The sequence below is a fragment of the Cricetulus griseus genome, chromosome 2, assembly GCF_003668045.3.
Source record: "Cricetulus griseus strain 17A/GY chromosome 2, alternate assembly CriGri-PICRH-1.0, whole genome shotgun sequence".
Lineage (NCBI taxonomy): Eukaryota > Metazoa > Chordata > Mammalia > Rodentia > Cricetidae > Cricetulus > Cricetulus griseus.
The window spans coordinates 33,048,263-33,076,012 of NC_048595.1; the positions used below are offsets into that span (position 1 = coordinate 33,048,263).

Consider the following 27,750-nt stretch of genomic DNA (forward strand, 5'->3'; position numbering starts at 1 on the left):
GGGTGTGAAGATAGGAGAGTGGCTGATAAAAAAAAAATAACAAAATCAGTAATAAAAAAAATTATAAAACCTGTTGCTTATCTGAACAGATTTGAGCAACAGTCTTGCTTTCATTAAAATTCTGGAGCCATCCAAGTCCTGAATATTCTTCCGGACATCATCGCTGGCTGAAGAAAGGCTCCCAAGCCCGGCTCGCCTGAGATCTGTCAGTTTGGAAGAGGTCTCATCTAGCTGCCTTTGCTCCAGAGATTCTTGGGGCTGCTGGGAGTAGGCCGGGCTGGGTGTGGGGCTCCTCACACTTGGGAGTCAGCCCCCAGAGGGTGGAACAGCTCCTCAGGTGTCTTGTCACTTTGGCTTGCACCCCCCTGCCGGAAGCCAGAAGCGATCTCATCGAAGGTCCGGCCTTTGGTCTCAGGAACTTTGAAGTAGGTGAAGATGAAGAACAGCACCAGGAGCACCGTGAAGATGATGAAGACATAGGGGCCACACAGTTGCTGGAAAACAGACATCTGTCACCTCTCTGTCCTGGCTAAAAGGACTTGACCTCTGAGCCTTTGATCTGAAGAAGGGAATTGTTACCAGCCACCCAGGGGTACTAGCAAAATTAAGAGACTGCTCACAACTGACTTGTGACAAACTCCAGAAATAGCATGGAAACTAAGGGAAGAGCATGCATGCATGGACTGGGCAGTGTGTGGCCAGGTGACGTCAGCATGATGCTTGAATAACACGGGTGAGCACTTCAGATAGCATGATGGGAAATGGACAGAGAAGGTGTTTTCTCACCTCCACATACTGGAAGCACATGCCCACGATGAAATTTGAGGTCCAGTTGGAGAAGCCAGCCACAGCAATAGCAGCAGGACGAGGCCCCTGGCTGAACAGCTCGGCCACAATGAACCATGGGATGGGACCAGGGCCTACTTCAAAGAAGGCCACAAAGCCAAAGATGGCCACGATGCTCAGATAGGACATCCAGGGCAGCTGTTCCTGTGGAGGGAGATGGAGATGGGGTCAGGTTAGATTGGGAAATGATGGCTTCTCAGAACAAAACTGCTGAGGTCTCCAGTCTGGGCTGAAAGGTAGGAAGCTTGGGGTCCCCCAGATTGTTACACAACCCAATGTGGTGGTCTGAATAGCCCCCAGAGGCTAATGTTTCAATGCTTGGTCCCCAGTTGGTGGAACTGTTTGGGAAGGATGGGGTGTGTGGCCTCATTGGCGGAGGTGTGTCATTGGGAGTGGGCTTTCAGGTTTCAAGACTGAAGCTATTCTCCCTGCCTCTTGCTTGTGGGTAAGGATGCAAGTAAGCTCTCAGTAACTGCTCTAGTGCCATGCCTGCCTGCCTGCTACCATGTTCCCTGCCATGATGGTCATAGATGAACCCCCAAATATAATGCTGCCTTCTCTAAGTTGCCTTGCAATAAAGAAGTGACTGAGACACCCCAGTAGCCTTTGCTGGGTCTCAGTCTCACAAGGATCTACTCTGTGCTTATCCTCTAGTGCTCTTGGACTATCCCTGGTGCTTTTCCTCACTTGGTTTGGAAAAAGGAGTGTGTGTGTGTACGTGCATGCACACACACACACACACACACACACACACACACACACACACACACACACACACGCACACCTGCAGAGTACAGGTTGTCATAGTGATTAGTGGTAGGCTGGGACCAGCCGACCTTTGGTCAATTATCAATTATCTTCGTTCCTTATCCAACATGAGACTTAGTTTGAGTAAAGATGCGAACATCTCTAATCTGAAAAAACAAAAATGCAAAATGCTTCCAAACCTGAAGTTTTTTTGAGTGCTGGTGACATGACACCAGAAGTGGAAAATTCCACACCTGACCATTGTCAGTCATGATATAAATAAATAAATAAATAAATAAATAAATAAATAAATAAATAAATTGTCATCAGCCTATGTGTGGAAGGCACATGCGAAACAAATGAATTTTGCATTTAGACCAGTCCTAGTCTGAAAGTAACTCAGGCCTATCTGGCCTGAGCACTTCAGGAAAGAGACGCTCAAGCTACAATATCTAACTGCACAGCCCTGGTCTGCAGAATGGAGACAGGTGTGTTTGTGTGCCTCTGTGGCATGGAGGAAGGAGAGACCATTATACTGCTGAGGGCTGTTGTGGAGATGAATTGAGGCTATAGGTAAAAGCTTTCCAAGGTTCAGTGTTGGGCAAGGCAGTTTCATATCTTGGGCTCTCCAGCCAGATGTGCTGGGTCAGGAAATCCCCAACCAGGGAAGAGAAAGCTTAAAATGGGAGGAGCACAAGGTCAGGTCCTGGTCCAGAGGCACGCCCACATGGAGCAGGCTAGGTTGGGTGCAACACGGGCATTTTGTTATCTAAATCCAGGTGGAATCTACAGCCATGGAAGCGTGGGTCTGTCTAAATTCCCACCCTGCCCTGGGCTTTCCAGGTCATGGCCACTCACCAGCAGGGCCAGTGCGATGGTCATGAGTACAGCACAGCCTGCCATGCCAGCCAGGCCAATGAGGTGCAGAGTCCGTCGTCCAGCTCGCTCTACCACGAACAGCTGTAGACAAGGAAAAAGTTAGGTTCTCTCTGCCTGGTCTGATGCCTCTTGGAGCCTACCTGCACAGAGGTGCACTTCAATAGCCAAATATAAGGCCTTGCATACACTAGTTGGGGAAACAACACTTTTCCCCACCAGGCTGAAGCTTGGGGGTTTCACAGGGGATGAGGGCAGAAACCTGCCCTCTGAGTCCACCAGTAACAGGGTGAAAGGTGGCACTGGGGCTCAGACAGCAAAGGAATCCTGACTGTGACCTTAGGAAAAGTCTTGCTTTCTCACCTCCCTGGGTGTCTGTGTCTGCCACACAGCGTGAGTAATGAGCCACACAAGTTTATTGACACACAAGCCTGGCTCCCAGGATAGGCTGTCATTTTGTCATGAGGCCCTGAGCTGGACTCTGGCTGCTGACCAAAAGCAAGTGGACTCACCGACACCACAGTGAAGGCTGTGTTGACGATACCCGAGCCGATGGTGGCATACACAGGCTGCTGCACGCCTGCCTTCTCGAAGATGCTCGTTGAGTAATAGAACACCTGCCAGAAAGGGAGACAGTTGGCGATCTGCCGTGCTTACGGCTTCTCCTACCTCTACACTAGTTACCAATGGGTATGGGATTCAAGATGAATGCGTGTGCGTGTGTGATTGTGGTGGTGGTGGTGGTGGTGGTGGTGGTCCCAGGTCAATACTGCCATAGGTTTTGGTTCCATAGGTATACTACTTTGGCAGAACTTGCTTATAGTTGTGTTTGGGATTCACTCATGGTGCACACTTGAGCCTGGACTTGGCCGGGGCCACAGGAAGGGGTAGGTGGGGTACTCACAGCATTGATGCCCGACAGCTGCTGGGACAGCTGCAGCACCACAGCAATGAGGATGGGCTGGCGGTAGGCGGCTGAGCGGAACAGCTCCAGGATGGTGACCTTCTTCTCCCTCATCATCTGCCGACCCTCTTCTTTCATCTCCTGCAGGTCTCGGGTCACATCGGCTGTCCCTCGAAGCTTCTTCAGCACTGGTGGGACCGGAGGGAAGGTGGGGTGGCTCAGAGTGGGGAAAAAGGACTGAGCTCAGGGGGGCAGGGAGGAGGGCAGGGCCCAGCCCGTACCACTCTTGGCCCGGTTTTCCTCGTTGCGATTGATGAGCAGGAAGCGGGGGCTCTCGGGGCAGAAGGGCAACAGGATGCACTGTAGCAGGGCTGGGACGAAGATGATACTGAGCAGCAGAGGCCACAAGTCTGCATTGCCCATAATGGAGTCCAGGCCGAACACCTGGGCAAAGAAACCAGGGACTGTGAGTGCCCCTGCCCTGGCCCTACTCAAGCACCCATCCCACTCACCAAGCTGCCTTCCCTGCCCACCAGCTGCCAGAAGAGGGGAGACCTTGATGAGCCTGTCGCTCATTTGTAAAGCTAGCTCAAATTACTACAAGGACAAGGCCACATGTAAATGTGTCTAGTTGGTAGGATTGTTACTCAGCTACAGGAGGATAAAACGGACAGGATGGAGGAACCTTGAGGAGAGAAGGTACAGCATGCATGAAGGCTTACAGGCCTGGAGGCCCAAGAGTCCAGCACTTTGAAGTGGGGCCCCTGTGATGAAAGGAGATGAGAAGGCCAAGGACTATTGCTCTTAGGCTGGTGCGGGGTGGAGGTTATGTGTGCTCTGGAACCTGTCTACTATGAGGCTGTCCTAGGCAGGGCGGGGAGAGAAGCTCTGCGCTACTCTGCTGAACTCTGCTGAGGGCCAGAGCTATGCGCAGAGGCAGTACTGGGTGGGCAGATGCAGAACTGGCTTACCTGGGCAATAAGGATGCCAACGACGATGCCCAGCTGGTGCAGCGTGCCTAGGGCTCCACGAAGAGCTGTGGGTGACACCTCTCCCACATACATGGGCACAAAGCCAGTGGTCAGGCCACAGTACACTCCAATGATGAAGCGGCCCAGGATCAGCATCTCAAAAGACTTGCCCAGTTTGGAGAAGCCCATGAGCACAGCAGACACAAAGGCCAATAGGTTCATCATCAGCATGGAGTTCCGCCTGGGGGCAGGTCACAGGTCAGCCAGCTCCCAGGACCTCCCAGACACCCCAGGGATGAGGCTGGTCAGGCTATCTCTGCCACCCAGCTTTCCCCCAGAACTCCCTGGGCAGGGTGGCATGGGCTCCCCAAGGCAGGGCTGGGACCTTTCCTGCTTACCTGCCAAAGCGATTAACAAAGAGGCCCACAGAAAAGGAACCAATCATGCCCCCGACGGAGAAGATGGCCACCGAGAGGGACCAGAGCGTGGTGAGTGTGGTGGGCACAATGGGCTCTCCATAGCGGTGGACCCATGTCTGGTTGTAGAACTCCTCAATTACCTGCAGGGAGAAGATCCCAGGTGAGTGGCCCCTCCACACAGAGTGGCTACTTCACCACAAGATGCCAGGGTTTGGCTCTTCCGCAAACACTGAGTGCTCTTCACCTGCTTCCCCTTTATGTAGGTTCAGTGTTTTTCTTGGGGGAGAAGAGAACTGGGCTCTTCCCCCTTCCAAGGTGCTCAAGACTTGCTGGGGAAGATGGCCAAGGATAACAGGGACAGTTTGGGCACACAGCAGGAAGGCATAGGGGGAAAGAAAACCGCTTCTGCCCATTTGCTCCCTTTCAGATGGCTCCCTGCACACTCCAGGCCACTAGGCCCTGGGCCCTCTCCCAACCCCCTGCTGGGGAGGAAGCACAGCTGGACAGACAGGTTCTGCCATCCTGAGGGCCTGTGGGAAGCATACACTCACTGACTCTGCATTTTGAGCCTGGAGGACTAGAGGACGCGCTCTGTCTCCTAGGCCAGCTTCCCTGTGTGGCTGGCTGGGAATGCCACCTTGAAGGGACCATGGCCTCCTTCCCTTCCTAAGTGCTCAGCTGGGAGCTTCGGGGAAAGGCCCTGGGCTAGGAAGTGGTTCCAGGAACCAGAGACATCTGCCCTGGTGTGGGCCTGCTCACCAGCCCTGCCCCCACACCAGGGAGGGCCTAACCTGGTGCCAAGGATGTGGCCGTAGGCAGGTGGCACTGGTTCTGATACACTCACCACACTGTCAGGCAACACTGACAACACCCAGGGCCACCCAGCACACATTTAGCCATTGACAGGCCCAAGTACATACTGAGAAACAACTTTCTGTGTACACACCCAGACATGACACATACTATACTTTTACTTCGCTTTCTTTTTCTTTGAAACAGGGTCTCCAGGGCTCATAGTAATCCTCCTGCATCAGCCTCCTGAATGTTAGTATCATAGGTGTGAGTGACCCTGCCTGGATTATATTGTATTCACAAGGCTCTTGGTTTTGGGCAGTCACAACCCCTCCTCCACCCGTATCACCTGCAGCTCTTACACAATTCCACACTGACACAAGGCATTCCCTCCCCAGGTACACGCCGCAAGTGTCTGCACATCTCTATAGCCATTGCTTCAAGTCCTGATTCTAAACACTGAAGCATAGCAGAAAGGAAGGATGGACAGCTGCTCTTGCCAAAGGAAAAGGGTGTGGGTGGGGCAAGGGTGGGGTACCCACTGGACCTGGGCCTGCTCTGCTGTCATGGTTTGTGTGTGCAAGTCCAGAAGCCTGACAGAGCCAGGTTTTAGGACAGACTGACTGGGAAAAGGCAGCCAAAGCGCACACTTGTCTGTTGTGTAAAGGGAGGCCAGATGGTGCAGGGGTCAGAACCTAGTTCCGAATGGAAACACAATCAAGTTCTGATCCCAGGACTATTCCTTTGCTCCAGGTTGACTGTGGGCAAGTTGCAGCAGCTCTGACTTCTGCCTCTCCTCCACCACTGACTTCAGCACGACAATCACGCATCACTTAACGGAGGCACATTCTAAGAAATGTGCTATCAGGCGATTCCATTATGCAAGCATCAGAGTGCATTTAGAATAAGCCCAAATGGTGTGGGTCATTCAGGGGCTCTTGATGCGATTAAGAGATGGCAAACATGAGATCCACCAGGATGCTGCTGCGCAACCCAGCAGGTTGTCTCAGGGCAGGCTGTTCTAGTATGCAAAAGGAACTGTGAAATTATGATAAAGAAAAACTAGATAAACTATTAATAGCTACCTATCCTGTCACTTTATAATTTTCTAACATTTATTTTGAATTGTATGTATGTATGTATGTATGTATGTATGTATGTATCTGTATGTGGGTATGTGTACATAAATACAAGTGCTTATGTGGGCCAGAAGAGTGTCAGATCCCTAGGAGCTGGAGTTACAGGAAGTTGTCAGCTACCTGGTATGGGTACTGGGAACTAAACTTGAGTTCTCTACAAGCTCAATTGTGTACCGTATCACTGAGGCATCTCTCCAGCCCCTATTGTCATCACTATATATGGTATTGTTTTTTGTACATGACCATGTGTGCTAAATACTTTATTTCTGTGTAGTGAAGACTGAGCATTCGAGGCAAGGGCACTCCCACGGAGCTATATCCACAGCCCTGGGCTAAACTGGTAGCATAGTGGGTACATTTTACAGACTTAAGAGCGATGATGGTATGCCGATGTTCCTAGACCACAGGAATGGCTTTGTTCTGTGGGGCTGGGGATAAACTCAGGGCCTTGTACATGCTGGTCAAGGGCTCTACCACTGAGCTACTTTCCAGCTGTTATATTACTCGATGGCCACTGTTGAACACATACAGACCTTGTATGTGGCACATGACTGCCTCCTTTCCAGTACTAGGAGAAAATGAGGAAACATACTTTATTATGTACCTACTGCACACAGTACTGGCCCCAGTTCAGTGAAAGCCATTTTTGACTACACTTTCCTGCCACGATTAACATGGAGAGTCATGGTCCGTTAATCCAGCCTCCACTCTGACAGCCATCATCTCCATTTTACCTCCCCTCCCTGCTGCTACTCCTGCTTTTGAGATCTAGCCCAGAGATTTCCAGACCCCCAGGAGTTTGTCCTCCTGGAGGTCAGGCGCCAGAACCAGTGGTAGGGGTACCTTGAGTCAAGGAAAGGGTCTTAGGCTCTCTTCATAGAAACCCTTGACCCTACAGGGGGCAGAGACCAGGCTGACTCCAGAGAACAAAACAAAGTGCTTGTGTTCTTCAAGGGCTAACACACCCCAGAGAACTGCAGGAATGGCAAGGCCCTGTTTATCAGGCTCTGCAGAGAACAAGGCGTTCTGAGTAAGGAGCCCTATAGATAAATGATGATTTCTTCTCCAGGGCCCCCAACTGGGAGTTGGGACACTTTCCCTTTGGTCACTCAGGGTGTCCAAGCAGATACACAAGTAGAATTTGAAGCTATTGAGGTCCCTGTAGGCAAAACACTCATAAACATTTAAAACAAACTTTTTTTTTTTTTTTTTTTTTTGGAGGCAGGGTTTTTCTATGCAGCCCTGGCTGTCCTGGAATTAATTCTCTATATAGACACCAGACTGCCCTTGAACTCAGAAATCTGCCTGCCTCTGCCTCCTGAGTACTGGGATTAAAGGCATTCAACATCACAACTAAAAACTAATTTTCGAAGTCAGCTACCAGAGCATATCTGGACTGTGTGCAGACAGTGGATTTGTGCTAAGGGTAAGTCAGTTAAGCTGCCTAGATGGAACTTAAGGATGGGCACTGAACTTCTCTTCCCACAGCTCAGGGCTTTAGCTCTTCTCACAGTGCAGGGAGAGGTGCTCTCGCAAGCTCTCCCACATCCTGGCTAGTCCCAGGCTGGACTGTCAGGTGTGAGCCAAAGCTCACACTCTCCAAGCTCTCTATGCTGTTACGCCTCTCTGCTGAGCATGAAGAAGTGTGGGCAGCCAGCTTCCTATACTTTAGCACCAGTAGCCCTGCACCCAGGGACAGCAGAGTCTGAGCAGTGGGCTTCTGCTCAAAATGGGAAATACTGTGTTCACACGACCTTTTCAGTCCTCTGCCACTAGAGACTCCTTTTGTAGGGGTCCATATGGGGCTCCAAGCTGACACTTGGCTCAGGAAAGAGCGGCCCTAGAGAATCCTAATTCTATATGGGAAAAACTTCTAGGGTCACCTTCTCCATCCAGACACTGCCCTCAGCATCCTCCTGGGAGAGGGAAGGTGTCCCCCAGGGACAGAGTACCTGCTTATTACTCCCCTCACAGGACCCATGGAGCAGCCTCCTCAGCCCCAGCTTATGTTTGAGGTGAGGAGCAGCAGCTGCCTGTCCTGAGATAGCCCAAGAGCTATCTTCAGTGCTGCCACTGCCCTGCCCCACCCCACCATTCCAGGTCTGCAGAATGCTATGCAGCATCTGCCCCAGGTCTAACTTGTGTTCTGTTACAGGGTAACAAAGCAGCACAGCTCTCCACTCCTCCCCTGTGTTGGGAACATTTGAAACAAACTGGCCTAGAGCAGGAACAGGCAACAGTTTAGGTTAAGCAGGAAATATTTAGAAGGGTCTAAAGCCACATATGGCTCTCATTTGCCTCTCTCCCAGCACCCAATAACAGCTCACAACCATCTGTAATACCAGTTCCGAGGGATCTAGGCTCTTTTCTAGCCTACACGAGCACGTGGTACACAGACATATGGGTAAAATAAGAAACAAAAATAAAATGTAAAACCATTTCTTCATGGGTTCATTTTGAGGAGAAAGGGAGGATCCTGGTCATTTGAAAGAACTGTCACGGAACTTGCCTGTCACAAGAGCTGAAGTCCTAGTGATGCTCTTGATTAGTGCAGATAGCACCCAGGCTTACATGGGAAGCACATTGGCTTTGTGCAGCTGGGGTCCTTGGGCTTGGACAGTTTACAAGAAAAAGCTATTCCTCACCAGGCAGCTCCCCAGGGGTCAGGGGAAGGAGCTGCACATGCCCAAGGGCATCTTGGGAATCCCAAGGTCACACTCTACCAGGCCAAGCAACTGTGGGGGTGAGTATGCCTGCCTTCTACAGAGGAAGCGCTCACTTCCTCTCTGTGGTGGTGGGTGGTGTCTGTAAAGAGACGTGAGGCAGAACACGTAGACTACACAGGAGAAACCATTACTGATGTCACTGTTGCTCCTAAGGAGAGAAGCCACCTTTCAGAGAGAATCTGGAGGGGGCTAGGGTGCTTACCAAGCATATACCAGACCCTAAGGTTCAAGCCCTAGAACAGCAAAAACAAGCAAATTCAACAAAAATATGAGAACCAAAAGACTCAAACTACAGAGGAGCATGTGACTCAGGGCTCCCAGCTTACATTGCTAGGCACAGATGACTATATAGACTATACAGGGCATGAAGAACCCAAAGAAACATAGGGGCCTGACTCAGGAACCCCAATGGTTCTGTGGCTCCAGAGGGCAGAAACCCAGGTTCCTAGGTTTCTGAGAAAGAGGCTCTTCACCTCAGGAGTGGAGTTCCCTATTGTGGGGAGCTTGCAAGGCAAATCAATCCAGAATCATGAAAGGAAATATATAAAGGGTTAGTCTGAAGCCACACACAGCCTGTCACTTGCTTTTCTTTCAATACTTTCAAGGTGTGAAACCCATTTTGGCTCACCAGCTACATATATATTGGGTGCTGGCTAGCTTGGCCATCCATCCTGCTAACCTGACCTAGGATTCTAGACTGCTGCAGAGGCCTCTGGCTGCTCTCAGAACCTATCCTTTGGACAGTCTACTTTCAGGCCCAAGTCTTCTCCCACATCCCAGCAACAATCCTGTCAGCTCATTCCTCCAAATTCTGTGGGGATGAAGGGCATATGGCCACAGCCTTCCCACTCTTCTTACAAGGACAGAGGGGTCAGATTGTCCTGTTCAGTTCCTCGGCCTGGCCTTGACCCCTACTCCCAGCCTGTCATCTTTCCCAGAATGCCAGCCCTGCATCTCTCCTCCCCTCCCTCAGCCCAGAGTTCTGTCTCTGTAACAATGCAGCTATACCCGAGGGTCAGTTGTGAACCCAGGGCCAGATGTTCCAGGTGTGTCTGGGCAGGCAGCCCACCTACTGTATTCCCAGCGGCCCCTCTCTGAAGCCCGGGAGGAAGAGGCTCAGACTAAAGCTAGAAGCAGACTCAGACCACTCAGGCTGCTTCAGAAGATCCAGAAGAGGCCTTCCTCCTTGTGGAGGACAGGTCTCTGCCCTGGCATGTGATCCCTTCCTTGCTCCACAGCCTGCAGGAGCTTCCCATGTAGACACAGACCTTCACCTCACTGGCAGTAGCAGCGGGCAGAGCCATCTCAGGGGAGGTGTCCCTTCACCAGCACAATGACTCACATCCTTTCTGGGCAGTGACCCCACATCTCAAAACTGTTCTTTCCCTTCCGTTTGGTCACCTTTCAGGGAATGCAATTCTTCTTTGCCATGTCCTCCTGCCAGCACCCACCCCTTTTCCATCAAAGTGGTTTTCAAACAAAGTTAATCTGCCCCTCAGAGAACATCTGTCATGTCTACAATGCCTGCTGGCATCCTACTGAATACAGGATAGCCCATCACAAAGAACTACCCAGTGCAAAGTCCCCATGGTGCTAAGGCTGAGGAAACAGGGCCAACTGCCACCTCTGCCCCGACTGTGCCATCCATGTTTCTATCAGTGTCCTCTGTGATCTAGAAAACTTCGACATGATCTGATCCATGTCCCTGGTGCTGGGCATGGAGAACCAAGAGGGCTTGCAATGATGGCCTGTGACAGTGTGAGGGTGTGAGAGATTGTGCAACAGCAACTGTGTGGGAAGTTCGAGATATCTGTACATGACCTGGCTTGACTCAGCTCTGAGTTCAGAGCACAGTGGGCCAGTAGTGTGACAAGTTTGAGAAAGGGCCCAGAGGCAGAGGCAGATGCAGATGCAGAGGCAGGGGGTCTGTGAGTTCAAGGCCTGCCTGGTGGGGAAGGAGGGAAGGAGGGAAGAAAGCAGGGAGAATGTTTGGACACCACCCTTTCTCAGTGCCTCTCTCTCACAGAGGTTGAGCACATAGCAGAACCAGTCTCTCTAGATTCAAACTCCAGCTCTACTCTGGGCTAGCCGTGTATATCCTTGGTGTCGTTTCTTCACTTAGAAAATGGGGTTACCGTGCCTACTTGATGAGGTTACAATGAGAACCACACTTCCTTTGCACACCAGGATCCTCCCTTGTTAAACAAGAAGTGCTGAGCTGACATTAGGTCCCTCCCAACAGCCTCTCTGGGTTCCATGGGTGCCTCCTTCTCAGATGTGCTGGGTCTTAGCCCTCATCAAATGGAGAGGCACTGTGTAGGTCAGCCCATGGTACCATTCAGGGCGTCACTGTGCAGTCACTGGCTTCCCCTGTGGCCAGGCTCACCTTTTCCACCTCATCTTAGAGACTGGCCTGGAGCCCAACCCCTTCAGTCTCTGGGTGCCTTTTCCCAGCCTTGGTTTCCTCATCCACGAAAAGGAAGCTAGTCTTACCTGCCAGGCTTACAAGGTGTGGGGAGAGGAGGTAATTTGAGGGCAAGTGCTTTATAAACATTTAAGATAATATCATGATTAATTACCACTTCTGGGTAGAAGCCTTTCAGGTCTGCTTAATGGCAAAGAACAGACTCCTGGCAATGAGTGGAGGAATGTCTACTCACTGTGGGCAAAGCTTCAAGAGCAAGGCCACCCAGCCTCGATCCCTAAGAGAAGTCCTTGGAACAGACCTGGAAGCTGGAGTTCCCAGCGCAGAAGGACAGATGCGCATCAGGGGACCAAGTCCTTGCACACTTTTTGCCCGGGCATCTGGCCCTCCTTGCTGTAGGCCCAACCTCCCCTTTCCAGGTATGCGTGCCAAATCTTTCATAAAGTGCCTCTGCTGCCGACCGCTCCAACCTCTCCTTTCCTTTTGAAATCTGTGGGTTCCACCAGCTGGGGAACATAAATATTTGTAAGGGAAACTGCATCTGTGCTGACTGTATGCAGACCGTTTTGTCATTAATCCCTAAACAATACAGCAAATACTGACAACAACATTTACGTGGTCTCAGATGCAGGTAATCCAGGATGAGTGAGTGAGAGGAGTGATGTACACAGATTTGGGCAGTACTGTGCTATTCCATGTGGGGTCCTGGACAAGATTTCAGTATACATGGGGCATAGGAGGGTCCCAGGAACCTACCCCTCACAGATCCCCACACCTTCCTTTTCTTAAGAGGTTCCCCCCACCCCTCTAGATGGGATGGCTTTAGAAGCCAGAATGTGTTCTGTGGTGTCCTAGCCACATCTCCTTGCTACAGAGTGCAGGGTCTGGCAGAGTGGATTCTGGGTAAGTCCTTGTTGAATGCCAGTGCTGGCAGAATCACTGTGCCTTCATTGGGCAATGGCATCAATTTTATCCAAGCATGGTGACTTCTCTGTGTGCTACATGCTGGCTGAGCAACACTTTTGTGTCCTACTCTTGCATACTTCGATCCTCTCTTCACATGATAAATAACCTACTGGGAAAAGCTCCAGCCGGCCAAGCTAGTGAGAAGTGTCTGCAAAGTGCAGAAATGGACAGACTAGCACCACTGTGTTTGGCTCAGAATGTCACTCCCCCATGGCTGTTCTCAAGTCTGGCTCCTGAGGTGACCTTTGGACAACAGGTGTCCCTGGCTGCTCTCATGAATGCAGTTTACTGGCTGGGCCCTCTGTGTGGCTTACCTGTCCTCTGACACCATCAACACCTCCATCCTAGCACTGGCCTTCCACTGTTTCTTACTATCTAGGAAACCTCCAAGGCAGACAAACTCATTCACATCTTCAGAAGTATCTTGCCACTCCTTGCTAAGAGCAGTCTCCCAGGTTCCTACTCCACACAGTTGCCTCCTACAGGCTCCCTGCACTTACCTCCTTAGTGTTCCCCTCTCCCCCTCTACTGATGCCTTACTTTATGTTTATAAAGGAAATCTGGAATAAAGATAAAAAATCCCAATACCAGGACCAACCTTCTGTAAGACTTCCAGCCACTCTGACCTTTCCTCTCTTCTCTCTTCTCCAGGTCTCCTCAAGTCTCTTGAGCCTCCTGCCCCCACTTCTCAATCTCTGCTGGGAGTCTAGGTGTGCATCACCATGCCCTGCATGCCCATCTGGCTTTAGGTGCCATGCCCTCTCCCTCTAGGGTCCTCTCCATCTGTCACTGGGAATATCCTGAAGAGCTAAACCTTTGCCCTCTTTACTTCACAGACCCTCCCTATGCCCATCTGGATAGCAGGGACCATCGTTCAATCACTCTCCAGCCTTGTGTCCAAGAAGCCAACTCAGATGCATACACACCTCTGCACGTCTTCAAGGGTGGACAGCAAACCAATTCCTGCCACCTCATGCCTACTGACAAACAGATTCCTGCCACCTACAACTACTGACAAACCAATTCCCGACACCTCGAACCTACTAGCTCCTCCTCAAACCAGAAATGTAAAAGCCAGTTAGTTTTGAACCCCTCTCTCCCTCATGTCAGCATACTGAACTGATTTTGACTAAATCCTGTTTATCTCTTGTTCCCAGATTAAAAAAAAAAACACTTATTTGTGTGGGGGAGGATACATGTGAACTCTGACATGTATGTGGCAATCAGAGGACAACTTATAGGAATCTATTCTTGTCTTCTACCATTTGAGTCCTGGGGACTGAAATCGGGTTGTCAGGCTTGGTGGCATGAACCTTTCACACTGAGCCATCTCTCCAGCACCCAGCATTTATTCTAATGCCACTAACCCATGAAGTGTCTCTGACCCCAGCTCACTCTTGTATCCATCCCATCACTCTAGATGCCTGAATATTTCCAAAGATGCAGATCTGATCAGGCCTGTCCTCCATGGGCTTGAAGGTCCTCATGACAACCTCCATCTGTCCACCTGGCTGTACCATGCCAAGCTGGAGGCTAGCTATGTTGCAGGTCCAATTTACTCATGCAAGGACTACAGTGGTCCAGTTCTGGCTTGCTGTGAATATCCAACTTCTCTTCTCCCCCAGCCCACCTTCCTGACATACCAGTCTATATCCATCCTTCAGAGGATGTAGCTCTCTGGGCATCCATCTTACTGTCTCCCCTGCTTTCTCCACCCTATCTGTGTCAGGAAAAACCCCTCCTCTATCCTGCCTTCAGAGCCCTAATTACGTCACTAACTCACTGTGACCACAGTTAAGACATTGCTTAATGTAGTACTTCTCATCTTCGGCTACCCATCAGAAACAATTGAGGAACTTCCTCAGCATTCCAGACCAATTACTTCATAATCTGGGGGTGTCGAGGGAACCCCAATGTGCAATAAACTTCCCTGCTTCCTTGTCTCACAGGCCTTCTTCCATCTGTACAGATTCCCAGAAAGAGCCCACTCCAAAGAATACACTTTGGTGGGAGCAGTTCTGAGCCCGTATTAAAAAGGGGGGTTGGCTTTGTTTTAAGCATGGGCTCACAGTCACCATGTCAGATCCTGGAAAAATCCCATCAGTGTTGCTGCAGCTCAGTATGACTCAGCAGCCAAGCTTCTTAGTGACCTGCTCCCTAGCATCAGGCGTGGCCCCTATAGCCAAGCTCCGCCCACTTGGAAGAAGCCCAGCTCTAATTCCACACAGTCTGGTGTCCCAGCTGGGCCCCGGGTCTTGGGAGCCGCTCACACTGTCTAGCCTCATCAGGCCGGCTAGTTAGCATGAGCCTGGCAGGAGGACTGTCTACTTCCATTTCACGATCCCTGAGAAAGTAGGAACTGTTGTTAAATGACAAGAGAGTGTGGGTTAGGAAGCTAGCCTGAGGCTCTGAAAACAAAGAGCTTGGCCTCAGATGCCACCATTCACTAGCATATGACCTTGTGCCCATAGGTCATTTAATCAGCCCGGGCCTCATTTTCCGGGTCTATAAAATAGAAATCACCACCCAACCTTATAAACACTTGTGAACTGCCCGTTGTAGAGGAGGGACTGTGACAATCTCGGTTTCTGTTCCTAACCCCCTTTCCTCCTCTCCTCCCAGAACAAGTAGGTGACTGCCAGAGTCCTTTCCAGTCTAGACACCTAGAGAGCACATGGGGACAGATTTGGGATGTGCAATGGGGAGAAGGAAGCCAGGTCTCTAGTTCCTGCAGTGCCTCAGGGCAAGGTGCCATGTTTGCTTAAACTGACATGGAACCTCCAGGGAGAGGAAGCAGTTTCAATCTGGAACTGGACTGTGCTATATGTGGATGGGGTGTGAGAACATAAAGACTGCACGCAGGGCGGCTCTGGGCACTACCTCTGCTTGGCTACCTCAGTAGCACTGGGGGACATTCCTACACTCTGACCATTTTCTCCACCACCTGCCTGCCCGCCCTGCAGCAAGTGTGGAGTCCTCAGGAGCCCCACTATACTGATTGTTGTAAATATCTGTGCTGGCTGGGAAACTAGTCAAGATGGCTTACCAAGATCCCAGCATCCTGTGGCCCTGCGATTCTAGGATTTCAGCTGATGTCAATGATAGACGCCCAGGAGGTACCATGAGTATATGGATGTGGGGGATGTATGGATGGGATGGCATAGCACTTACCTTCTGGGGGGCATTGATGACGCCAGTGTTATAGCCAAACTGCAGGGATCCGAGCACTGCCCCTCCCACGGCCAGCATGAGGCGGCCAGTCACCTTCTGCAGAGGAAGAAATCACAGGGTTACAGGCATGTCTGGGCCCAGAGTATTACAGAGCAAAGCCAATGCTGGCAGGGTCTCGTGTTCAGATGCCTTGCCTGGCTCCTGGCAACACACCTATCCTTCTCCCAGGAAACTTGGCTACTTCCTGGTCTCAGGTGCCAAACCTGCCCAGCTGACTTCTAGACTTTTCTCCGAGGATAGAGGAAACAGGGTCTTCTCTAAGCAGTTTGAGAGGCCTTGACTTTTCAAGGTCTTATTCCCCAGGTAGAGTGATGCCTACACTTCAGGTGGCTCCAGACTCTGGGAGGACGAGGAACCAACTTTCCCTCTTATGCCAGGGAGGCCGAACTAAATGAAAGGAACAGTACAAATAGGGAAGAATGGCTCTGAATTTGAAGCCAAAAGCAATGGCCTGAGTCTAGCCCTTGGGAACTCCCAGCAGGCTGGGTCTCTCTGCCCCACTGTGTCCCTACCTTCTATATGCCTATCTGCAAAATGGAACAATCACATTGTTCAGCAATGGAGAGACATGACCCTGACCTTCTGGGCCCTTCCCTCCTACCCCTCCCGGGGCAGGGGAAATAAAATCTCAGAGCTAGGAAGCAAAGTTCCAATCTACTCAGAGGTCTTCAGCAGCATCAGGATTGGAACTCAGGGCCCTGAAGACATGGGAGTCAGTGCTCCTCACACCAACATCCCCCACCCCAAACCATGAGGCTCAGGGCTACTTGTGTCTGGATGAAATACCAGCCAGAAATATGATTCAAGTAGTACATGACCCAAGGTGACTAAGTGCTGAATTCTAAGAGGCAAAGGGTTGTAGGCAGCAGGTAGGGAAGAGGCCAGCAGGTGAAAGGGCCTGCTTACACAGAGGGGAAAGGCCAGGGAGGTGTCCACCTGGATAGACAAAAGGAAGGGACTCTTTCCAGCTTTTTAAATGAGGAAGCCAAGAAATGTGACGTGAGGCAGGCCCTTAACTGGCTGTGGGAAACAAGCTGGGGAAACATGCCAAATTTAAAAACAAAACAAAACAAAACCAGAAAAATAGACAGGCACTGCAGACATAGCGCACCTGCACCCTGCCGGGCTAGGCACTGCAGGGCCAGGAGCGAAGCCTGGGATTCTGAGTCATGTGAGGGCTTTGGCTTGTGTGGGTCTCTGGGTCTCTTTCCCAATAGTACCCAGAAGCCGTACTGACTTCTAGACTGTTAGGTCGAGCTGGGTGTAGAGCTGTTAAGCAGACATGTTCCTAGGTCTTCTTGTTTTCCAGAAGCCCACAGGACAAGGATTGCCAAAGCGACAGTGGTCACATTAGAGGCTGAGAAAGAGGAAGGTCTGTGTCTGCCCCAGTGTGCAGCACAGAATGTCGAAGCCTGACTTCTAATGGCCTGTCCGCCTGTTTCTCCTTGGTTGACCTTGTAAACCCATCCTTTACGGCGGTCCCTCCAATTCCCAACCTCCATGGACTAAATCGAAAGGCATAGTCCCTCAAAGCTCTTGCTCCCAGGTCTGTACGGACTCTCCAAGACCCATGGCTGCTGGTTGAGTGGGCAGTGAGCACATGACAAGCTTCTGGTGAGCTATAGTCAAGCCAAGAGTCATCAGGTGACCATTGGGACTTAAGAGGCTGTGGTAAACATTAGTGGCAGGGCTCAATGGTGACAGCTGGGCTGCCTGATGAGAGACATGCTCAGGGGTTGTTCTCAGGTGTGGTACTTAAGGTATGCAGGTATTCATTTTTCTAGTACACACTAGAACAGAAATGAAATTAGAACACACCTGTAATTTAGTAATCTGTGGCACAGCAATATAATGCTATAATATTAAAGAATATCAGATGTATTGATTTGGGACACTCCAAATTACAATGACAAGTATAAAAGCCATCTCAGCAGCATTCATATTGAATGTCACCTTTGATATGAAAAAAAAATTGGAGGGAGGAATATGAATAACCACTTTTAAATGCAAGTATATAAAGGATAATGAAGGTTGAGTACGGTAGTCCACACCTTTAATCCAGCACTTGGGAAGCAGCATTCAAAGTTGCTTGGTCTAGATAATAATGAACACTGGGGTCCAAGGTAGCTGGCTAGAGGCAAGGTAAAATTGATTCTTCATTTTAGACCCTTGTGCAGATTCTTGAATTCTACTCACCTACAATAAATTTTATAAGCCCAAGATTTCACATTACTTATAACAAAGTATTTTTATTACTTAATAAAAATAGTAGGAGAAGGGCTGGAGAGTTGGCTCAGAGGTTAATAGCACTGGCTGCTATTCCAGAGGTCCTGAGTTCAATTCCCAGCAACCACATGGGGGCTCACAACCATCTATAATGAGATCTGGTGCCCTCTTCTGGGGTGCAGGCTGAACACTGTATACATAAGTAAATAAATTTAAAAAAAAATAGTAGGAGAAAAATAATATAGATTTGGCAGAAATTATGAAGGTAGAACATGAGAGAGGCTGCTGCAATAGAGACTAGGTGAGGTGGGTACTATAGCAGACCCTGTTTTATATTAAGTCTGGCTCTGATGCCAGCGATGCTTATGCATGTCTTCCTTAAGGCCCTACTCAACAGGTTGGGGGAGGGGTTGCTGCTGGGAAACAAAGACAAACCCTTCTCTAAGGGGCTTTGCCACTGGCAGGTCAAGGTCTAACTCCATTGTAGAAGACCTGCCTACCAAGCATGGGGTTATATCTACCTAGCCAGGCTGTTTTATTAGAACTTAACTAAAACACGCAGTGACCAGATCCAGTTGCCATGTGCAAGAACTGGGGCTCAGGATCCAGTAGGCCCAAGCCTGATGCAGTCAAGTGAGCACCCTTGTGGGGAGGCAGATCCAGTGACCATCCACGGCATCTGGATTTCAGTAGAGGTGCTTTGAGGGGCAGAGGAAGGCCAAACTGAATTCCAACAGGTGACATTGGAATCAGTTTGAAGGGCAAGCACCCAGTCTGCCAAGTGGGAAAGCAGTAGCAGGACTACATTCCAACAGACAGAACAGCATGTGCAGGGGGAGAAACAGGAACAGCTGACATGTTAAGAAAATGAGTGTTTAGCAAAGTTCAGTAGAAGCTGAAGGGGAGGAATGGAGTTCCTGCCCCTTGGTAGGCACATGCCCTGGGATCTGCCACCTGCCCCAGACTCCCCCCTCCCTTCCTCACTTGCCACGCCCCGTTTGAGCGCTGCTGACTTATAAGTATGAGGAATAAAGCTTGGATAAAGTCTACCACTTCAATTCACCTTGTTAGGACTTGAGGCAGGCCCTACCTCGGAGCCTTGGTTTTCTAGGGTCTGGGAAATCTCAATCAACAAGTGTTTGCTGAATGAGGTCAGAACAGGAAGTCAGCCTCAACTGGGCCACCATTGTCCACATGTAAACATGTGTTTACGTTCACCAGGCTGTGATGGTGGTGTCCTGGGGTCACGTATGTTTTTTCAGAATGAAACCCTAATGAATGGTGGAACATCAGCGCTCTAAAAGGTGAGAATGGCTGATGTCCTACCCCAGCCTTCTGGGGCATGCCCATGGAGATGCAGGAGGCGGTTGAGTCAGGTGACAGAATTCAAATTCCTCAGGAACTCCATGGCTCTCAGTTCACCTGAGCTCAGGTACCAGCACACAAGAGGGTCTTCCATGTCCCCCTCCTCCCTATGCTAGGAAACAGCTGAGGGAAGTGTTAGCTTCAGGGACCTTCATTCCCATTAGCTGGGATGATGCTCAAAGGCCACAGCGTATATAGCCTTTGACCACTGGCCTTTTAGTCCCACCTGTGTGCCCTTCCAGCCTGACTTGTCCTGTGGCAGCCTCTGGGTCAATATTGGCAGAGGGTGGGAGGGCACGTGGCATCACCACCAGGAGGCAAAGGCAGGGTGTTCCTTGTGGGAGGAGAGTTCCAGTTTAGATGTCACTCTGTCTTACTCTGCTGCTTCCTACATGGTCTTTGGGTATCCTGGAGCACAAACCACTCAGCTCTTTAGCCCTACGGGGCATGGAGTAGGCTCAGCCCCCTTTTCCCATTTGCTTATTATACATCTAAAAATGCACTTGTGCAAAGTTCTGGGTATTTTTCCAAAAAATCCTGAGATATTGTAGACCCATGTGCCACCTTCACTTGATAGACAAGGAAGGTGAGGTTGGAGAACAGGGACCGTGGTTTCTCAGTAAACAAGACCAGGGGTAGGACTTGAATTCTCTGGACTCCTACCCTGCTGCTGTACTCCAGTTCCTTCAGGCCTCCCAAATCTTAACAGTGATGGTCTAATCCCAGAACGCTGACCTTCAAGTGACCTTAGGTCCTGATTCCTGTTGAATAAGTTTCCTTAAAGCCTTCTAGTGATGTTAAGACTTGCATGACTGACTCCTGGGCACTCTGTGGTGGCACCGGAGGCAGGCAGTGCTCGTTGGTCTTTTCAGGGGGAGGAGTGGGAACTGGGCACTTATCAGTAGTACCAGTAAGGTGCCAGGCACCCTGCCAGGGGCCTCTCAACATCCTAGCTTGACCACCAGGAACCCACTTTCTCCACTCTAGAAGAGACTGCTCCTATCTTACCAGAGAATGGAAGGCTCAGAGGCCAAAACTCCTACTGGGGTTCAGGGACTTCTCTGAAGCTTCAACTGGGGTAGGGGGTAGGGGGAGCCTCTGGTACAGACTCTGTCCTTCCTGGTCAGGTTCTCTCTACTTCCCAGTACTGGTTCCTGACGGAAGCAAGGTTTCTACCTGGTGCTTTCTATGTAGGTCAGATTCCATTCCAGCAGCTCTCTAGGCCTTCTCAATTCTGAAGCCAGCAGCCAAGGTCTGGGAGCCTTTTGGCCATCTTTACTGGAGTTAACTCTAAGCCAAGGTTGGCTGACAATCACTGCTGGGCTAAGGGACCACATCCCACCAACCAGCTAAGAATGGGCTTTCCATTTCTAAGGGGTGGGGTTGAGTTACATTAAATTAGAATTTCCATGACCTATAACAAAAATCACACTCAGCTGTGTATCTATTTGTGGCTTCTGTGCCACAGTGGCTCAGCTATAGCTGAGGCAGACACATCTTGTAGCCCACAAAGCCCACAATATTTACTATCCTGCCCTTTATAGAAAATTTGTCTTCCTGAAACGTAGGTCCTTGAGCTGCTGGATGAAAAGTCAATGCCTGAGCTGTGTGTGCAGGATTCTCAAAGCCTTTTCAGCAAAATTCTCACCACCCTCCTTAAGGAGCTGAATGAGTATTCCTCTGAGGAGCAAGCCAATGCCTCCCTGGCCTGTGGGAATGAACTTGCAGTGAATAAAGGGACCCCAAAGAAGCCGACACCCCTAAGGTGCATTCAGTGGTGAGCTGGCACCAATTCAGCAGATAAGAAGAGTCAGTGCTCTTAACTGCTGAGCCATCTCTCCAGCCCTGATAAAATTAATTTAAGACTGGGCATAGATAGAGGTCACTGTCACTCTCAGCAAGTGTAAGTCCCAGCTCTTCCACTTTTGTGATTTTTTGAAAATCCTTTCCCCTACAGCTTCCATCCTCTGTGAGGTCTTCCTAAAACATTACTGAGTGAAGACAGTGCCTGAGCACATACTCCCCCTGCTACCTGAGTGAATGGGGTTTGATTATAAATGGAAGCAAATCCCTATCCATGCAACTTGATATTTTAGTTGACAGCCAGAGCAGAAAAGGAATATATGTATATATACACACATACATATACATATACGCACACACATATATATACATATACACACATATATAAATGTGTCAGGTGGTGAGTAGCATAAAAAGTGCAGGGGCACTGCTTCTCAGTCACAGAGAAAGAAGCATGTCTATAATGAATATCAGCTGTTGGAAAGAACATGAAACATCTGTATGTGCCTGAAATGAAAGAGTTCCCCACCCCAAAAAAGAAAAACCAAAACAAAAGCCCCAGATACAATTACATTGTATGAGGAAGAAAGAGTTAATGATCTGTGCAAGACATCTGCTGTGTAGACCTTACCCCAAAGACTCCTGGGCTGCTAGATACAAAGTCAGTGCCTTAACTGTGTAGGACACTGAAGTATTTCCCTTGGGCTGGTGAATGGATGGGGTTGCACAAAAGCGTGAACCTTCACCAATACTGCACTCAAGGACATGAATCTATACATACACAAGAGGGGTCACTGGGAATAAACACCAATTGTGAAGACTGAGAGAAAATATACTCTTGTCTTTTTACTTTTATGCTTCTCTTTGTTTTGCTCCATTACTTCTGTGTTTTTTTTTTTTTTAAATCCAATTTTATTTCCCAGTCACATCTGGGAATTTTACTGGACACGGTGCCAGAGCCAGGGCCTAGCAGGCCCAGCACACTGCCTTCAGAAGTATTGGGGGCATGGTAATCCCCTGAGGTTTTACATAGCTGGGAGACATTGCTCCTGGCGGTATGAACAGGTCAGCTCTTTACAAGTAAATGGTTAGTGGAGAGAGAAGTGCCATTATGGTGGGGTAACCCCCCTGGTCAGGCAAGACCAGGGTCCAGTTGACGGACATGAGCTGAGTGGGAACAAGGACAGGCCAACAGAGCAGACTAACTTGCAAGACCTGGTACCGAGAGGCAACTCCCTGTGGGCATGACACACAAATGGCTCTGGAGTGAAGAGCCCTGGAATCATATACTCCCACTGTTGGGGGTCAGAAAGGAGCTCTTTATGGAGAAGATAACGGTGGTCCTGAGACCAGAGACCAAGTGTCTGGGTGAGGTTGAAGAAGGTAACTATGGCCACACAGTACAATGTTAGCCCAACGATGCAGCCCACAATACTGATGGCAAGCCAGAGGCCACTAAGGCCCACACTAAGGCCAGTGCCTAACTGAAGGAAATTCCCTCAGCAGTTAGCACTATTTTATCCAGGGACTTGGTGCTGAGGACTGCCATACCATGTCAGCCACGTGACTGACATGGGTACCAGAGGCAGTACCAAATCTGTGGTAGGGAGGTGAGGTGAACCTAGACATCATGGATATGGGCTAGGACCCTAAAGAGTCACTGGTACACTGAAGGGCCACTCAGAGCCACATACCACCAGGAGAGTTGAGCAGGAAGCCAATGGCTCAGGTCGGGAGGACAGCCACAGCTTGATGCTCAAGGAAAGCTAAGAGGCACTGTTTCTTTCTTCCTTTTAGCCAGACTCCCTATCCTAAGAAAGTCTGCCCCCTCCAGCAGAGGGCCTTCCAGCCACCTGACCCAACCCATGCTCCGCTGTGAAAACACCTGAGATCTGGCACTCCTCAAGCATGCTGCACAAGGTGGCGTGCATCTAACCAACCTGAGTGTAGCTGACCCACAAAGGTGAGCATAGGCTGGGGACATATGACAGGGAAGCAGTTTCTGAGTGGTCCTTCCCTGAATACTCCTAATTTCAGGACAGGGGACATGAGCTGTAGATTCAACAACTTGGACAGATGCTCTATCCAGCAAAAGCAGAGATAGTCAAAGCCTTCACTGGCTGGGGCCTGGCAAGAATGCTCTGCCTTTTTGGGGTATCGAAGCCTTGGGATAAGCAAAAGCCAGGTTTGAGGCCCATGAGCCCCTGGCTCAAGTTACTGCAAAATCTCAAGTTTATGCATAGACTACTGCCAGGCTTGGTGGCTGAATGACAGAGCCTCAGGCTCCACTCCGCCCCTCCCTGGGAGGGAGGTAACAATTAGAGATTTGTTTTGGGCTAGGCCAGCCTGGACACAAACTCTCTCAGCCCTTGGGTTTGCCAGAAGCTTTCCTGGCCTCCACCATCCTGGGACAGTGGTTGCTAGACTGAATGGCTTTGTCACTTCTGTACCCAGGAGAGAGGTGAGGGGTGAGGCTGTAGGCCCCAAGCCAATGCTGTACACTTTCCCCTTTGTTCCAGGCCTCCTAGCTCTGCCAGTCTGTTGGGGGGGGGGGCGCTTGATGTTTGTACCCTTGGTGCTAGAGCAGATCTCTGGCTCCGACGCCCTGTGACCAGGGGTAAAGCTGCACTCTGAAGTCACAAGCTGATTAGTGGTGGATTTGGGGCTGACTCAGCGACAGGGAAGGTAAGGCAGAACCCAAGGGTAGTTCAACACTGGACAAGGATGGTCTTGGGGCTGTTTACATTGTTTGTGTATCTAAGCTGGCCAAGAAAAAAAGGTCTTTCCACTTATAATAGCCACCACCCTGATTGAGGACATGGGGACAGTCTTATCCACAATTACCAGAGAAAGAAATGGAGGCTCCAGGAAAGCTACTTCCCTTCACAGAAGGGTCCACTTCTATCTAAAGCCACCCGCAGACTCCTACAGTACCCAGAAATGGCTGTGAAGTCCTGAAGCCGGAGGACTACTCACTTGGGATGAGTGGGTGAGGATACAACATGTGATTAGAGGAGGGAAATCTATCAACCCCATAGATCACCACAAATCTCCGACAGTCTTGTCTTGGAATTCACAGGCCTTAGCAGTTTTCCCCTCTGTAAAAGAGAAGGCTAAACTAGGGCCAGAAGGTCTCTTCCTGATGGAGTTTCCTTTATCTTCATACTACCTGGAAAGGTTAGCAGTATGTTTTTGTGGGGGAGGCTCAGCACATAACCTTGACGAAGTCTTTTTTCTCTGAACTTTAAGGTTATCGTGGACTCCCATTACCCCCTCGGGGCAGTTGTGAGGATCTCAAGAGAAAATGGACAAAAAAGTAGTTGTGACTATTCCCTCCACATCACAGGAATGGAAACCAGGGCCTCATACATTAAGTACACAGTCTCTACCACAGAGCTACGTGTGCCCCCAGCACCATGAGATGCTTTCCTAACTACCCAAGTGCTTAGCAGATAGCTGAAACAGAAGCCCAAGGCAGGGCAGGCAGCCACACTAGATGGCTTAGCTCTGGGTCTGGCATCCTGAGCAACACACACACTCAGCTATCTTCACACAGCAGATTCCAGACCAGTAAGAACTTTAATGGCTTCCCTGAGTAATACAGCTTAGCATCCTGGCCCCCCAAAAGTACATGCTACTAGGATGCAGGCTTCAGCAGGGGCTGAAGGTTACTGAAGGTTACTCAGGGCCCAGCATGTCATGGAAATTCAAGGAAACAGCTTATGGACCATCGATAGGGACTGGCACACATATTTTGTGTTTGTGTCCCCTGCCCCAAATTCTATTTATTTATTCATTTATTTATTTATTGGGAGGCATAAACAAATAAAATTTATTTATTACTGTGGCTTCAGCTACTAGCTGAGAACTCATCATATAGGCAAGGCCAGAATCAAGCTCAGAGATCTGCTTGCATGCCTGCCTGATCTTTTTCTTTTTTAAACTTTAAAGTTACCTCTATTTACTTAGTTGTAGGGTGGGGAGAGACACATGCCAGTGTGCATATGGAGGTCAGAGAACAAGTTGCAAGAATCAGTTCTCTCCTTTTAACATGTGGATCCCAGGGATGAACTAAGACCCTTAAGCCTGGCAGTAAAGTGCCTTTACTATTCAGCCATCTCTCTAGGCTTCCCACTACTAAATTCTAACCATCTAATGACTTAATTAAGGCAACTAAGCTACATGAGGTTTCAAAACCTCACAGTGAGCATCAGGTAACTATGTTCTTCTACCATTGGATCCTGAAGAACCCTGTGATTTTTTTTTTTAGTCTTCCATTGAATGAAGAGACTGACCAATAAAGCAAAGGGCATCGGGGACTAGCCTATGTGCTAGCCTAGCCAGGATGGCTACTACAAGGTGAAGTGAGACTTGGAGGAGGTGAACTCCTGCTGGCCACCAGCCCCTCCCTGCTACTTACTCAGTGAAGAAGCATAACTACTGGAGAGACAAGCTGGGCATTTAAACAGCTTTCCAGGATTCAGTTTTAATATACAGCACAAAAGGCTATAGCCCTGATTGAGAAATCAGCACTCTCCAAAGGGAAGGACTTTTCCCCAGAATGTACACAAGATAATTAAAACAAACCTAAACTGGACATAGTAATGCATGCCTTTAATCCCAGCACTGGGAGGCAGAGGCAGTTGGATCTCAGCGAGTTCAAGGTCAGTCTGGTCTACTGGTCTACATAGTGAGTTCCAGAGCTATGTAGAGATCCTGTCTCAAAAAAACAAAGTATTATAATTGCTCTTTCGTGCGCTCAGCGTTGTTTTATTTAAGCACAAAATCTATTGGTATAATAGTTCAAGTACATGAACTCATCAGGACAGATACAAACCACAGGAAAGGAGGTATTCCAAGATTTACAGATGGAGCCAGTAGGGAGAAGTTTGGGAAGCACGTTGGAGTGAAAGCATTTGCTCCAGATGCCACAAGGGCTGCCTAGAAGTTAAGCAAACTCTCCCTGCTGCTCACAATTCAAGAAATATTAGTGAAAAGGGACAGTGAAAACAGCCCAGATCTTAGAATCTGTGAGACTTTAGGAAACTTACTTCCCATCTGTGTGCTCCTGGTGAGGAAGCACAGAACGACATGGAAAAAGAAGTTTAGCCATGAGCCAATGGCGGGTCGATTTTCCCCTTGACTCTTCTGCACTCACCGAACCCATTCATATATATATATTTAGCCGAATGTGGTTGTGCCCAGGAGGCAGAACTCTGAGTTCGAGGCCAGCTTGGTCTACATAAAGAGTTCTAGGACAGCCAGGATTGCATAATAAAGACTCCAAAACAAAAACAAAATCTAAGAAAGAAAGGCAGACAGACCAACCCAGGTCTGGCAATTTAGAGGATTAAGACTGCTTTCTTTTGAAGAAGTAGAAGAGAAAAAAGCTCTCTTTGTGGAGAAACTTAAGTTCGATGTTTAAGTGGCCTCTGAGAGACTCTGGGCCTCAGTCTTTCAGGTTTTTGGGTGGGTTTTTTTTTTTTTTTTTTTGTATTTTTACCAAGTTATACCCTATCATCGTGGCTAAGGAACAAGTCACAGGAGCTCAACCGGCATGGGAAAGCCTGGGCTCACACTCCTGGGTCCCACCACACACATCCACTGCCCATAGTAACGGCAGCCCGGGATTTAGCTCATGTTGCTCTGTACTTATCTTTATAAAAGGAATGGGGGCGGCGTGAAGATGCGCATCCTTATGCCTCCCTACTATACTAAGACGGGAAAATCGAAAAATGTTTAAATTTTAAAAAAGCGAATAGAACAAACTCTACACAAAGCCAAAGCGCGGTAGGAAAGAAACAATGTCGCACACCCTGGAGGGGTTCAGTAAATCAGCCCCCTGCAGGGCAAGCCTGCTCACAGGTGATGAGAGATCCCATCTAGGCAGTGGCTAGCCTGGGGGAAAGGCCCCACATCCCCGGAGGACAGCGCAGCGTGCTGTCGCCGGACCCAGGCCTGGAGGAAGTGCCTTCTCCTCCTGGCCACCCCCAAGGCCCGGGTTCCGGGCGCAGCGCGGGCTCCGGGCGGGTCCCGCCTCCTCCGCGCTCTGCCGGGGCCCGGCCGGGGGCTCGGCCCTCTTAGCCAATGGGCGCCGCGCTCCGGCCCCCTCCCCCGCGCGGGAGGAGCCGCCGAGGTCGTGCGCGACGTGCGGCTCCTGAGCCCCTGATCCGCGGCCCCCGCCCCGGCCGCGTGAAGAGCGCGGTGGCCGCGTGAGGAAGCGGGGCCTCGGACGGGCACCCGGCCCGGCGCTCGGCAGCATGTCCCCGCCCGGGGCGCACAACCCCGTTACTCACCTTGCTGCTGGGCTCCAT

The 27,750-nt window shown here is 49.9% G+C and overlaps 1 protein-coding gene across 1 annotated transcript; it reads right to left on the reverse strand.

Moving 5' to 3' along the window:
* Nucleotides 1-293: 293 nt before the first annotated feature.
* Nucleotides 294-27,750, reverse strand: Slc2a1 (solute carrier family 2 member 1). Its single transcript, NM_001291945.1, is given in 10 exon segments — nt 294-494; nt 787-990; nt 2,452-2,553; nt 2,982-3,086; nt 3,374-3,561; nt 3,655-3,817; nt 4,345-4,585; nt 4,743-4,903; nt 15,983-16,078; nt 27,733-27,750. Coding segments are annotated over 10 exon segments (1,479 nt in total).